The sequence below is a fragment of the Zeus faber genome, assembly GCF_960531495.2.
Source record: "Zeus faber genome assembly, chromosome: 8".
Taxonomy (NCBI): Eukaryota; Metazoa; Chordata; class Actinopteri; order Zeiformes; family Zeidae; genus Zeus; species Zeus faber.
Window position 1 is genome coordinate 21748095 of NC_137195.1, and position 13298 is coordinate 21761392.

Consider the following 13298-nt stretch of genomic DNA (forward strand, 5'->3'; position numbering starts at 1 on the left):
ACCCATCTCCCATCTGCTCTGCCTCATCTCGGCTCCTGTCAGTCAGCTGTCGACACCGCTAACACCCACAGCACAGGTAACACGGCGCCGTGTCCTCAGGTTCCAGCCGGACCTCACCTTCTGGGCCAGAGAGAGAGAGAGAGAGAGAGAGAGAGAGAGAGAGAGAGACAGACAGACAGAGACAGAGAGAGACAGAGTAGGGAGGGGACTGAAAAGTGTAAAGAAAGAATGGCATAAAAAAGCGAGGCAGAGAGAAAGTCTGCCTTTTTTAAAGCATTTACAGATATAGCAGGTGTCAGTCACTGAAAAAGAAAACACACGCCAGCCACACACGCACAAACATACCCACACATCCCGCCGTACACATTTATGCACACAAGCGAGAATAGACTTCTCTTAGTCTAACCAGGTCACTGAAAAGCAGCTACGTCATAATGCAAAACCCAAAAAGAAAGTATCTGATCCGTTTTTTGATGCACAGAAATCATGGGGTAGAGAGATAATCTCTCTCTCTCTCTTCCTATCTCTCTCTCTCTCTCTTTCACTCACTCTATCTCTCTTCTGTGGTTGGTTTGATGCCTAAAAATCCCCCCCCCCCCCGTTTGGATAAAATAAACAGATAGACCATGTCATTTGTGCAGTTTAAGGATCATGGAAAACTCGGACCGAATGCGATTAGTTGTAGATCACATGCCACCGTGGTGACTGGTGATAAATGTCAGCGAGTAATCAACTGAGGGGTGTAATCTTTCTCCGGCCGCAGGGTGGTGCCCAGGGGGCCGGGTGGGGTGGGCTCGCTGCTCGCTCGACCTCCAGCCACTCATCAGATCACATGATGGCGGTATTAACTCCGTGACCGGGCACCAGAGCTTAAAGCTCCAGGGCCGATAAGCCGCAGGGTCCATCCACATCCAGCAGCGTGCCCGCCGGAGTGGGCACCACACACCATCGCTTCCCAAAGCGGCTTGCCTTGTAATTCCCAGGTGCCTGATTCGAGAACATAATATCTTTTGGGGGGATATTATTCCTGGCTGCAATTTAAGGAGCTGGAGTTGTCATTTTTCTGCCAGGGTTTGATTGTACTGGGTCACCCGGGGCTTTGGCTGTGTTTGGATGGGCGGCGGGCTGACTTAACATTGGGAGGCACGGTGTCAATGCTTCCATGAAAGGACTTTTTTTTCTTTCTTTCCCCCTCTCGCTTTCTCCCCCTCGGACCGCTCGGAGCACGACCATTTTGGACCGTTTTTTTTTTTTTTTTTTTTTTTTTTTCTCTTCCCTCCTGCCTGGTTATCTAATTTCAATACAGAGCGTTCCAGGATAGATTGTCGTCATTAGCGAGGCCAAGTTCCCCCTCAAAGAGGAGAGCTCTGGAACACGGCACCACTCATTTGTTCTCATTTGACTCCGTGCAAAGTGGAGGTGGCACAAGCCCGCCGCCACCCCCAACACCACCCCACCCACCTCCCTCCCCACCTCTCCCCACCCGCTCCGACCACGGGGCAGTCTTCCATTCTGAGTCCTGATTGCTTTTCGGGTTCTCCTATTTAACATGTTTCTTCAGTGGAACAAAAAGGCAGAGGCAGGCGGTGCAGCTGGAGCTGGTGTCACACACACATGAACACTCACTCAACACTCACTCACACTCACTCACACACACACACACACACACACACACACACACACACACACACACACACAGTGGGAAGAGCACCGCTGCGAGAGTGCACCCGCCACTGCCGCCTTGCGCTGATCACAGCTTAGCCCTCTTGCCGTACTCCGAAATATAAGTAGGACATTTTCTTTTTTAAAGGTGGAGCAGAGGCAGGATTTGGGTGGGGGGAGGGGGAAAAACAACGACAACAGCAACAGCAACAACAGCAGCTTAGTCTCCAGCTGTACGCCAGAGCGGGAGTAGATCACAACGCAGATCGGACTCGGCCGGCTTCGCAGAGCTTCCTGTGCCATGTGTTTGCGTGGAGCGGCCAGAAAGAGGTTTGAAGTGAACTACGTGCCGGGATCTGAGAGATTCCTCCAGTAAGGCTCAACCGCTGTTTCAACCGCTGTGGGTTCGTTGTAAGTTGTTTTTGCCGGCTATGCGATGGCGATGCCATAGGGGGGCGATGCCTTAATGGTTTTTTAGCGCAGGTTAAGACATTTATAATTGAAATTGAACCTATTATTGGAAAAATATATGGATATATCTTTCAGAAATTCAGTTTATGATCAGCATACTGAGCGGATTTGTGCCGTAACCTCAACCATACCAAGTGATTGACGGAGGTGAGTGAAATGCTCATAGGTCGTGCTTGATACATGGTGGAATGCAATGATACCATGTTTTTACCTTTTTGATTATTTTTTTTATAAATTATGAACATAATTATTATTAATGTTCATTTGTATACATTATACATGTAAATGAGTGTGTATATGTGTTTGAAAAATGACCACCATCCTTGTATGTGCATGTGTGTGTGTGTGTGTGTGTGTGTGTGTGTGTGTGTGTGTGTGTGTGTGTGTGTGTGTGTGTGTGTGTGTGTGTGTGTGTGTGTGTGTGTGTGTGTGTGTGTGTGTGTGTGTGTGTGCGTTTACGTGCCAGATGCCTACATAATAGTAACGGTGCACGAGCACCGTCCGCGTATGAAGGCTGCATCCTTCACTCAGCGCTCTCCCATCGACATTCAATTATTGATTATTTCCCTTGTGGCATTGCTTTGGTTTTAAATGGAATATCAGCGCAGCCTCTGGACGCACGGAGGGAGAGGGAGAGAGGGAGAGGGCTGTGCATTACTTTTTCAAACTGGAGATCCCTACAACCCCTTTTATTAGAGGAAGAGAAGGGGTATATAGAATGATAGAACGGGATGAAAATGACATTATCTTTGGGTATGCTCGTCTGCATGCATGTGTGTTTGTGTGTGTTGTATTTACAGTACAGTAAGCTTTGTGTGTTACTACCTATGTGTATACTCAAGATTCAAGGGATTCAATATTCTTTATATGCCCCATGAAGTCATACAAGGATGGTGCTGTGAAATAATGACAGGCAAACTCCGAAGGCTGTGCAAAAGTAAAATATACTAATATATATATATATATATATAAATGAAAAAAATTAAATTAAATGATTTAATCTAGACCAGAAATAAAAAAGAGATATATACAAAAAGGCAGAAATCTAAGCAAAAAATACCCATAAGCAAAATATATATGTATGTATATTCATGTGTAGTATGCAACAGTATGTGCAGCCTATTATTGTACAGTGTATGTGTATGTATGTGTAATTATGTGTGTGTGTGTGTGTGTGTGTGTGTGTGTGTGTGTGTGTACTTGTTTAAATTTGTGTATGAGTATGTGTGGGCGAACCACTGGAGATGCTCTGTACACACACACACACACACACAAACACACACACACACACACACACACACACACACACACACACACACACACACACACATACGCAAAGTCTGCACGTGTGATCAAGGATGAAAGAGCGAGACGAGTGTGAGTTCAGGCTTGGTTGGCAGCTGGTGATCGCCACTGTGGTTGTTGTGGATGTTTTAAAAAAAATAAAAAAAATTCCCCACGGAACCGGAGAATCAGAAAGGGATTTGACCTGAAAGGGAGGATTTTTAGAGTTTCAATCCCAAACCTCCTGTCGTGTATCGAGGCGTTTTTAGTTGCGTGTCCTGTCTAATGACAAAGAGAGAGGGGGAGAGAGAGAGAGAGAGAGAGAGAGAGAGAGAGAGAGAGAGAGAGAGAGAGAGAGAGAGAGAGAGAGAGAGAGAGAGAGAGAGAGAGAGAGAGAGAGAGAGAGAGAGAGAGAGAGAGAGAGAGAGAGAGAGAGAGAGTCCGAAACATAAAGGTTTTAGCATTTGCAAGCATGTACTGTAGGGTCACTTTTAATCTTTTGGGGTCACTCCTTTTAATCTTTTGGGTCTATAGTGTAATCCTGTGATTGCGGTGAGTCATGGATTTGATTCATCGTGCCACTTTTGATAAAGATGAGGTGCTTTCTAACCCGACGATTACGATATCAGATGAGGCGTATCTGGCGGCGGGGCCCCTTTTATCGCAGCATCTCTGGGCTGATTTACGGCGCGTAATCAGGTTTTACCTTGCGTGCGCGCGCACACGTGTGCGTGTGTGTGTGTGTGTGTGTGTGTGTGACCATGTGCATTATCAGAAAGCCCGGAGTAACTCCACATACTGTATGGACCTGGAAGCTCTCAAATCGCTTCGTGCCTACAGGCTCTTGCTGCTAGTCACAGAAGCTCAGTGTTACTACAAGAGACCCTGAGATGAACTCTTGTCGGCTGGGATTTGGTGATGGTACAGCTTGAATGTTGTCTTTCGCATTATTACACTAAAGTAAACCCCTGCTATTACCGCATTAGCTGTTCCAGCTCATCTAAATATCAATGAATGAAACTCAGATTCATACATTTGGGCCCACAGTTTAGAATAAATGTTGTGTGAAATAAACAGCCATCCCCAAATTATCATTGCATTATTGATATTTGGTTACAAACGTAGTGAATTTGATTTAGCCTTTAACTTTCCGCTCCAGGAAAGAATGCTTTGTTCATTTCCCCTCAGTTATATTTTGAAGGGGAATTAGAAGGAATCACTTCCTTGATTCCCGTGGGGTAATTTGTCCTCTGCATTTTGCCTATCCTCAATATTTAGGAGCGGTGTGGCATCCCGGGTACCGACTCCAGCTCTTGGTCAAGGGCATGGTCAGGAGTGTGAAACTCACATGGACCCGGGGAGAACACGCGAGCTCCGCCCAGAAAGGCTCCGGTCGTGTACCGCTTCTTTGTGTCTTAGCCACAGTGCAAACTGCTTAGCGACCATGCCGGCATTTTGGCTTTGGCTCTGGCTCATGAAAATGACTACCTGTACTGCAATAAGACCAAGAGCACATCCTTGTCTGGAGGCCTCTGCAGCACACTACATGAACAGGCAACATTCTGACATGAACTGGATATACTCAATATCATCCACGTTGTTAACATTGCCGAGTGGATCTATGTTGTGAGTAAATGGGTCAAATATCATTGTTGCGTAACACGGAATAATTTCTATTTTCACAATTGGCTTTCGACGGAACCGTCGGAAAAATAACAAGGGATAGTTCCATCCACAGTTGCAGCTGTGTTGCTACCGCGCGATCAACCCAAATTGCCTCTCAATTGTCTGTCTGTCTGTCTGTCTGTCTGTCCGTCGGGGTGATTCACTGTGCGCCCCTCCGCTTCGGAACATGCTGCTTTTGCTGCAGTTTTGATGCGCTGACATCACGAGCTACGCACTGCCCATGTCACCCCAGACAGCGCCGAGCCTCACGAGGCGGGGGGTGGGAGAGGGCGGGGGAAGAACACACGTCGTAGCGTCACGGACTCCACCATCCCGCTGCTTCGCTCTTCAGTGCAGAATTACAAGCAGCCTGAATGCAGCATGCACAGCCACTGCACCGCTCTCTCTCTCTCTCGCTCTCTCTCTCTCTCTCTATCTCTCTCTCTCTCTCTCTCTCTCTCTCTCGCGCTCTCTCTCTCTGCTGCTCTCCTTCTCTCCCACTGCCATCGAAATACGTGCACGCACAATAGATTTACGCACATAAACATTTCTTGATATCCCGCAGTGAACCTTCTCTTGTCTTTTTCAAACCTCTCCTCTCGTGTCTCCGGCCGTGCCGTTGGGAATGCAGGCCGGCTGCGGAGGGCAACGCCACAGCAGCTGCGGAAGCTGGAAATATGTGGTGGCGGAGCACAATATTACGTGCTGCACCTCCGCTCTGCCTTTGGTACCGAATGACAGCAATAGCATCCTGATGCAGATGCTAATGTAGTAGCGTAAGCTAGCTGGCTCGCTTGCCCGCTAGTTCGGGTAGACACTTCGCTGTTTGGACAGAAAGGGCACGCAAGACCAAACAGGAGCGCGGCAATGTGATCCTTGTGTCAAGATGATTTAGAGCTCATCATGGGGCAGGTGTGTGTGTGTGTGTGTGTGTGTGTGTGTGTGTGTGTGTGTGTGTGTGTGTGTGTGTGTGTGTGTGTGTGTGTGTGTGTGTGTGTGTGCGTGGGTGCGTGTGTGTGTGCATCCAGGATATAGCGTTCCATAACAAGCTCCTAAACTGGGTATTGACAAGGGGTTCTTAGCACACACGAATGCATGTCCTACACGGCTCTTTCACGCCGCACACAAGCACACGCGCGTGTACAATCACGCATGTACTTGGTCGTCATTGAGGCACCATATGGCTGCGTTTGACATGCTGACTGCATATCTCCCAGCCTCCCACTCCCTTTCTTTGTGCTCCGTCTGAGTCACAGAGACTGTCCCCCCTCTCCCTGCAGATTATTCTCTCTCTCTCACTCTGGATTTGTGAATGAGGCTCCCTCCAGCTCACCATCCACCATGAATAATGCAGCTCTTCATGTGGCTCCGCAGCCTGGCCTGCACGACCAGCGAGGCCCGCGGCCGGACTAGTGGGGCCGGTGGCATTTAGATTTTGGATTTTGATCGGCCATTTATAGAGAATAGCGGACACACCTTTATTGCAGCAAACTAATAAGTGTTTCTTCCTATGGGCCGGGGTTTGTTGGCAACATTCCAGATCACACACAACATCTACTATAAGAATGAAGCAACTATTGGGAAGTCAGTTTTGTTTTGTTTTTTTCCCAGTTCTTAGGAAATTGACTCCAAGGGCCACCTCTACCTCTCTATGCTCAGTCTTCACTTGAAAGTAACTGGACACTAGGAACTAAATAATCGGGACATGCCCAGTGTTCGGCCAAAAATGTTCATATTCGGTATTCAAATGAGTAGAAATATTTTGACTGAATATGACATGTATTGGCCTGGTATTTTATTAAAATTGGCTTCGGCCTTTGCTATGTCATCTTGGTTTACTAGTATTTGATAATTGCCCTGATTGCAAGCATATCTCTATCTATTTCTATCCATTGACACTGGTGTGCACGTTATTATTATTGCTACCCCTCTTAAACACTCCATATTTTAGCTGTACAATAGTTCCTGATCGATATGTGGTGCTGGTACATCATAATGCCTTTCGCTTGAAGTGAAATTTAGTGTTCACAGTTGTCAGTACACCGGGAGCTCCTTTTGCCCCAGTCACGCCTCACGGCAGAACTGAGATGTATTGTTTATTCATTAACCACTCGGTACTGTCTAAATTTGGCCCTACCTCGAAGGTCACGACCCCTTTTATGCCTTTTATGCTCCCACGTGCGCACGTGCGATTGGCTGGAAACACCAACAGTGGTGATTAATGAGGCCGTTTAAAATTTATGGAGGGTTGTCATGTTCAAAATTGAAGGGAATGCTTCATGGAACACACCCTCTGCAGAAACGTCTCTCTTACATTTCAAAGAGAAAAGCAGGAAATATATGGAAAATAAACGAGTAATTGGTTTTGAACAAAGGAATCAATGCAATTACGCAGGATTGTTCTCTTCTTGAGAACGTTTTAACCCTTCCTTCCTGCCTTACTTACGTTTCTATAACTTGTTACTGTTGTGACATGCACTTTACTCATTGGGGCAGTCATACCGACTGAGTATAATCAGTCACATAACCACGTACACACATACACGGACAAACGCACAAAGGTGTGTTACAGAATTATACAAACTCTCCATTCCCGGCTAGTCCCATCGCCAAGGAACAATGCACCACACATCTCTGGACTACTGTCGTCACTCTTCTCATGTTCTCATCTTCCTCTCTCTCTCTTATTTACAGACACAAAAGACACAACATGGACAAACATAAACATAAACACAAACACACACCGGCACACAGTTGGACTGGGCGGGCGCACACACACACACACGCAAACACACACACACACACTATTCATTTCGTAATACAAACAGGTCGCAGCCGGGCAGGCTATGTCGTTAATCTTGTGTCGTCCCGCTATTTTGAAATGCACGGAAAATGATGACGATTTAAGCACCTATATCAACAAAGTAATCAGATGAAATCAGAATGAAAATGAAAGATTACGCGGATCCCTTGGATGTCTGAATCCGAGTTGTGGCTAAATCCTAGTTGTAGCATTTGAGCATTCAAAGAGAACACAAAATGAAATAGCTCAACAGTTTCTTGAATGTATGTAGGCTTATGCCTTTCAAAATGTATACCTGAGATATTTTTATTTTTGTTTCTATTCTTAGGATTCTGATAAACACCTGTCTTTCGCAATGTTATAACATACACATAAATAGTATAACAATAACCTTAGTTACAGGTGGGTTAAATAGGGGGTCACCTTTGGTGAATAAATAAGATCGATATTGATGGTGTCGTCTTGCCGACATTGCCATATCTTTCTATATGAGCTTTCCAGAAGGAATCAAACTCACTGAGAAATTTGAGGACTCCCATGAAATCCTCATTTTAGCGACCAAATGAGTTAGAAAAAAGTTCCACCAGCCGCTGTTTGATTTGTGTTGTGCGACTATTAGTGTTATTATTGTGTTATCTAAATAAGATAAGATATTACTCATTATAGATATATGGCTGGATGGATGGATGGATAGACAGACAGACAGACAGACAGACCGATAGAAAGACAGACAGACAGACAGACAGACAGACAGATTGATAGATAGATAGATAGATAGATAGATAGATAGATAGATAGATAGATAGATAGATAGATAGATAGATAGATAGATAGATAGATAGATAGATAGATAGATAGATAGATAGATAGATTAAAATAGGGAACACTATTCCACCACCCAAGATCACTGACTGCATGCGCTGACTGAGGGATTATTTGTTTGTCGATTTTTCAGTCTTTTTATCACTTTGTTGCCTTTGGATTTGCCTGTCGTGCTGCAGAGCCAAACCATCCAAAGTCTATTTCGGTGAGCGTGAGAGTCGGTGGTGCTGTCTTCCAGACGTTTCCCAATAGATCCCCAGTTTCCGTCTCGGTCTCTGTCTGTGTGAGATGGAGCGGGCTTTCATCAGCGCCTGGCAGAGGCCGGGGACTACGCAGTGCAGGGTAAAGTAGAGCAGAGCTATAGGCTACAGACTGAAGACTGGAGACCCAGAGGAGTGCCGGAGTGAAGCCTGATGATGCACTGTGGAGGCTCCAGTCTGACTGATGGCACACATCCCCACCTACGCCCGAGCAGCACACAGCCATGCGCACAAATGCTAGCGAGGGAATAGAATAGAATTATGCAGTGTCAACATAGACACACGCACACTCAAGCCTTGGGAAATTAGTCGCTATTCAAACAGAGCTTATTGATTTTCATATGATAAGCCTCCATTTGACTGTTTTACACAAGTGATTTGGTGATTAAAAGGTAATGGTGCCCCCTGGTTTGAGCCTCTACCCGCTGAAGAAATGTGAAAAACGCCAAAAATTGGCCGAGGATAGGGGGTGAGGAGGGGGTGTTGATTGATTGATTGATTGATTTTCGATTCCCAAAAGTTTGAAAATGGGCGTGATTTCACAGTCCCTGCTCAGTCAATACATGGCGGGTGGTGAGGATTTTTTTTTTCCTTCAACCTATAGAGGGTGTACTGTGCGGCTTAACCATATGTAATGTCTCTCACATTGGTAAAGAAATTTAGCAATTCGTGTGTTTTTGTTATTGATGTGTTTCATGAGAGAACAGTCAATACAGAGAACATGTAGTTCACTTTACAGCTCAAAGAACATATTCTAGAACATCTTTAAGAAAGACACACTGATAGAAAGTAGTATAACAATGGGTGGACCGCCAGCTAACATCCAATGCTCTTTTTGATTACAGGAAACGAAGCCCATCCGCATCCAGGGATCCAAACCAAAAATACGACCAAAGGGAGGGGGGTGACCACTCGCAGTATGCCCCGGTGGACGGCGGCATGCCCAGATCACCGTCCGACTACGGGGATGGGGACCCTCGGCGGGCTCCGCGGGGCCCACACATGTATGCGGACGTGGACGTGGACTCGGCGAGGGCCGGCTACCGGGACCGGCGGGGCCCCGGGCGCTGGCACTCCCAGGAGTACCCCTTGGACCAGGAGCTAGACGGGCCGCCCAGCGAGTACGACCTGCAGCGGCAGCGGCAGGAGGAGTTCCAGACGCGCTACCGCAGCGACCCCAACCTGGCGCGCTACCCGGTGAAGCCGCAGCCCTACGAGGAGCAGATGCGGATGCACGCTGAGGTGGGCCGCATGAGGCACGAGCGCCGCCACAGCGACGTCTCCCTGGCCTACACGGAGCAGGACGAGCCCCCCGTCCGCCTGTCCCGCCAGCACCTCACCGAGCGCCGCCCACCCATGGTGGGACAGCGCTCCTACTCGGTGGACCGCTCCTCCCCGGGGCCGATGGGTCCCGGCCTGGGCGGCCACCGGACCTCCAACCGCAGCCCGCCGACGCCCCACCGCAGCCCCGTGCTGGGCGACCGGTCAGGGGACCTGCGGGGGGGCGGTGACCCCATGCGGAGGCAGCAGCACCACCTGGACCCCAGCTCGGCCGTCCGCAAGACCAAGCGGGAGAAGATGGAGACCATGCTGCGGAACGACTCGCTCAGCTCGGACCAGTCAGAGTCGGTGCGCCCGCCGCCTCCGAAGCCCCACAAGACCAAAAAGGGAGGCAAGATGCGGCAGGTGTCCCTGAGCAGCTCGGAGGAGGAGCTGGCCACGACGCCGGAGTATACCAGCTGCGAAGACGTGGAAATAGAGAGTGAGTCAGTCAGCGAGAAAGGTAGGAGATCCAGATGTAGTCTTCTCAGGCACTCTACAAGCTCTTCCCTTAGTTCTTATTGTACATTATTCTTAATGCTACAGCCATGTGATTAACCACACAGTTTGAAGTACTGCTAATCATTTTAGCCTTTCAGTAGACTCATTTTTATTGAATTATTTGGATTGGATTATTGTGTCATGCATTTGTTGATGTTGTGCGCAACTGATGGTGCAGAAAATAACCTTTTGCTTCCTCACAGTCTATGGTGTCACTTGTCTCAATATTGTCACACGTTTGTATGTGTGTATACTGTATGCGTACCCATATGTGTATACTGTATGTGTGTGCGTATGTGTGTAAACTGTGTGTGTGCTTGTTTGTGTGTTTACCGTGTGTGTGTGTGTGTGTGTGTGTGTGTGTGTGTGTGTGTGTGTGTGTGTGTGTGTGTGTGTGTGTGTGTGTGTGTATGGGTGTGTGTGTGTGTGTGTGTGTGTGTGTGTGTGTGCGCAACTGTTTTTCTGTGCGGTTAAAATGTGAATGCGTTCTCACAGTTGCAGTGCCGTTGAGGAGAAATCTTATGGTTTAGCTCATCAACCGGACAGATATTTGCAAATGTGTTTCGTTTGTGTGTGTGTGCGTGTGCCTTGATGAGCGTGCTTGCTTTCAAATGACTGCAAGCATACTGCTCTCGAGGCCTTCTCAGCGCTGCCATCTTGTAGCGCACGCCTTGCGGTCTTACCACAGCTGCTCAGAGTCTCCTGTAGTAGACTGTGTTACATAACTGTGACAGAACGGAGGAGACAGCGAGGGCTCGGATGGTCTGCTCTCGCGAAGGCCGGGTGCATCGATACTTGTAGGTGGGCGAGATGCGGAAAACTCATTCGCTGTGAAATATTGCTACAATACACTGGTATAGTCAGTGCGTGATAGAGTTTTGAGAGCAAACGCTGTTAAAGTTCTGCTGCTATGTAACTGCAAAGAGTGACAAGACCCGCACGGGTCCAGGTCGCAATAAAAGTATTTTACGCAGCTCAAAGAGGTCCGGTGCTAAGTGGTTCCGTGCCAGCTTATCAAGTAAAGGGATGGTAACAGGTTAGGCTTTCGACGCGCCGAACATATCTGAATAATGTCGTCGGTTCCACATATGAATTAGTAGATGTATAGCCAAAGGTAATTAAATAGTGGCGGGTAATTAGACTTTCGGCTTTGACTTTCAAACTAATATTGGATGTAGAGCGAGGCGGCGGGCGCAGCCCGGTTTCCAGATGAGTAGCTGGTGGAGTTCTGAGTGGCAGTATGTGGCTGGTGGTCTTTAAATATGTCCTCTTTGAATCCTTTCTCTCTCTCTCTCTCTCTCTCCCTCTCTCTCCTCTCACACTCTCTCTCTCTATCCCCATCTCTCCGTGCCACCCCTTCCCCTGTTTCTCTCACTCTCTCTCTCTCTCTCTCTCTCTCTGAGAGATGCTGGGAGATAGATAGGCTGCACGCCCAAAGGTTATCTACTGTACCGCAATGCTCCCAAGCCACGCATGTGATGTCATCCCTTTTTAAAAGTGGCCTTTTACAAAGTCCCAGAGAAAGGATTAGGCTGGTCCAAATTGGAACAGGCAGTGTGTAGGGAAGGGGGGAGGGGAGGCTACTGAAAGAGAACAGCTGCTTTGCGGTTTGGAGTTATACCCCCGAAAAAAACAGTGAAGGGCCAAAGAAACACAGCCGCCGTGTCCCATAATCAGCAGCCATTCACATCAAGAGGAATAGATTATCACACTTGTTTCCAACGTTTTTTTTTATTAAGCAGCCTCACCGCCGATTAAATACTGCTGTCCTAATCCGAGGTCTGGCCTAATTCCGTATTGGATGTCCATGTCAGGTACAGTAAAGGACAAACTTGGCAGCGCTGCCTTGACTCTTTTTGCTGCACAACACTGGATAAAGGGAGGGAGTCGGAGCACGAAATGTCTCAGCTGCTCCGGGAAAACAAGCCGGGCTGTCACACACCCGTGCGTATGTAAACAGAGTGACTGAATTAAGGGCCTTTTCACATGGAATTAGCATCCGGAGCCATCCCTCAAGCACTTGGCTGCTCCACCTGGCCGACAGTTGTCGTAATTGCAAATTGATTTTAACGTCAAACCTTTAATTATGGAGGCCTTTACCTTGGCGGTGTCAAGCGGGCTCAACGCAAAGGGTGGAGCGCGGACATGTTTACAGGGCGGAGTAAACGGTAGACTTACAAAGGAGGAACTACATGAATAGATAGAAACAAAATAATTGAAAAGACTAATCGTGACGATGCCTTTATTGGAGATGCTGGAGCAACCATTCGGCGGTTCTGCTGGATAACAGCGCCCAACTCACGCCTTAAATACAAAAGAAACGGCTGGACTCCAGTCCGTCTGCTCCGTTATGTAAGCGTCCTCCTCACAAAGGGAAGCAGCGCTCCACCGGCATTACATTATTGATGTGGGGGTTTCCAGGTTTCCAGGTAGCCACAGCGAAAGCAGGAGAGGAGCAGACTGTTTAAAAGGTTCAAGGTTTTTCGGCTGTGCCGGTGTGTTTGTGTGTC

The 13298-nt window shown here is 47.7% G+C and overlaps 1 protein-coding gene across 1 annotated transcript in view; it reads left to right on the forward strand.

The window, feature by feature from the left end:
- Window positions 1-13298, forward strand: part of rims2a (regulating synaptic membrane exocytosis 2a) — a gene marked incomplete at both ends in the record, with an annotated part of 136497 nt that overhangs the window by 57671 nt on the left and 65528 nt on the right. The window contains 1 exon segment of the mRNA XM_080005848.1: window positions 9813-10750. Coding sequence (XP_079861974.1) covers window positions 9813-10750 — 938 coding nt within the window.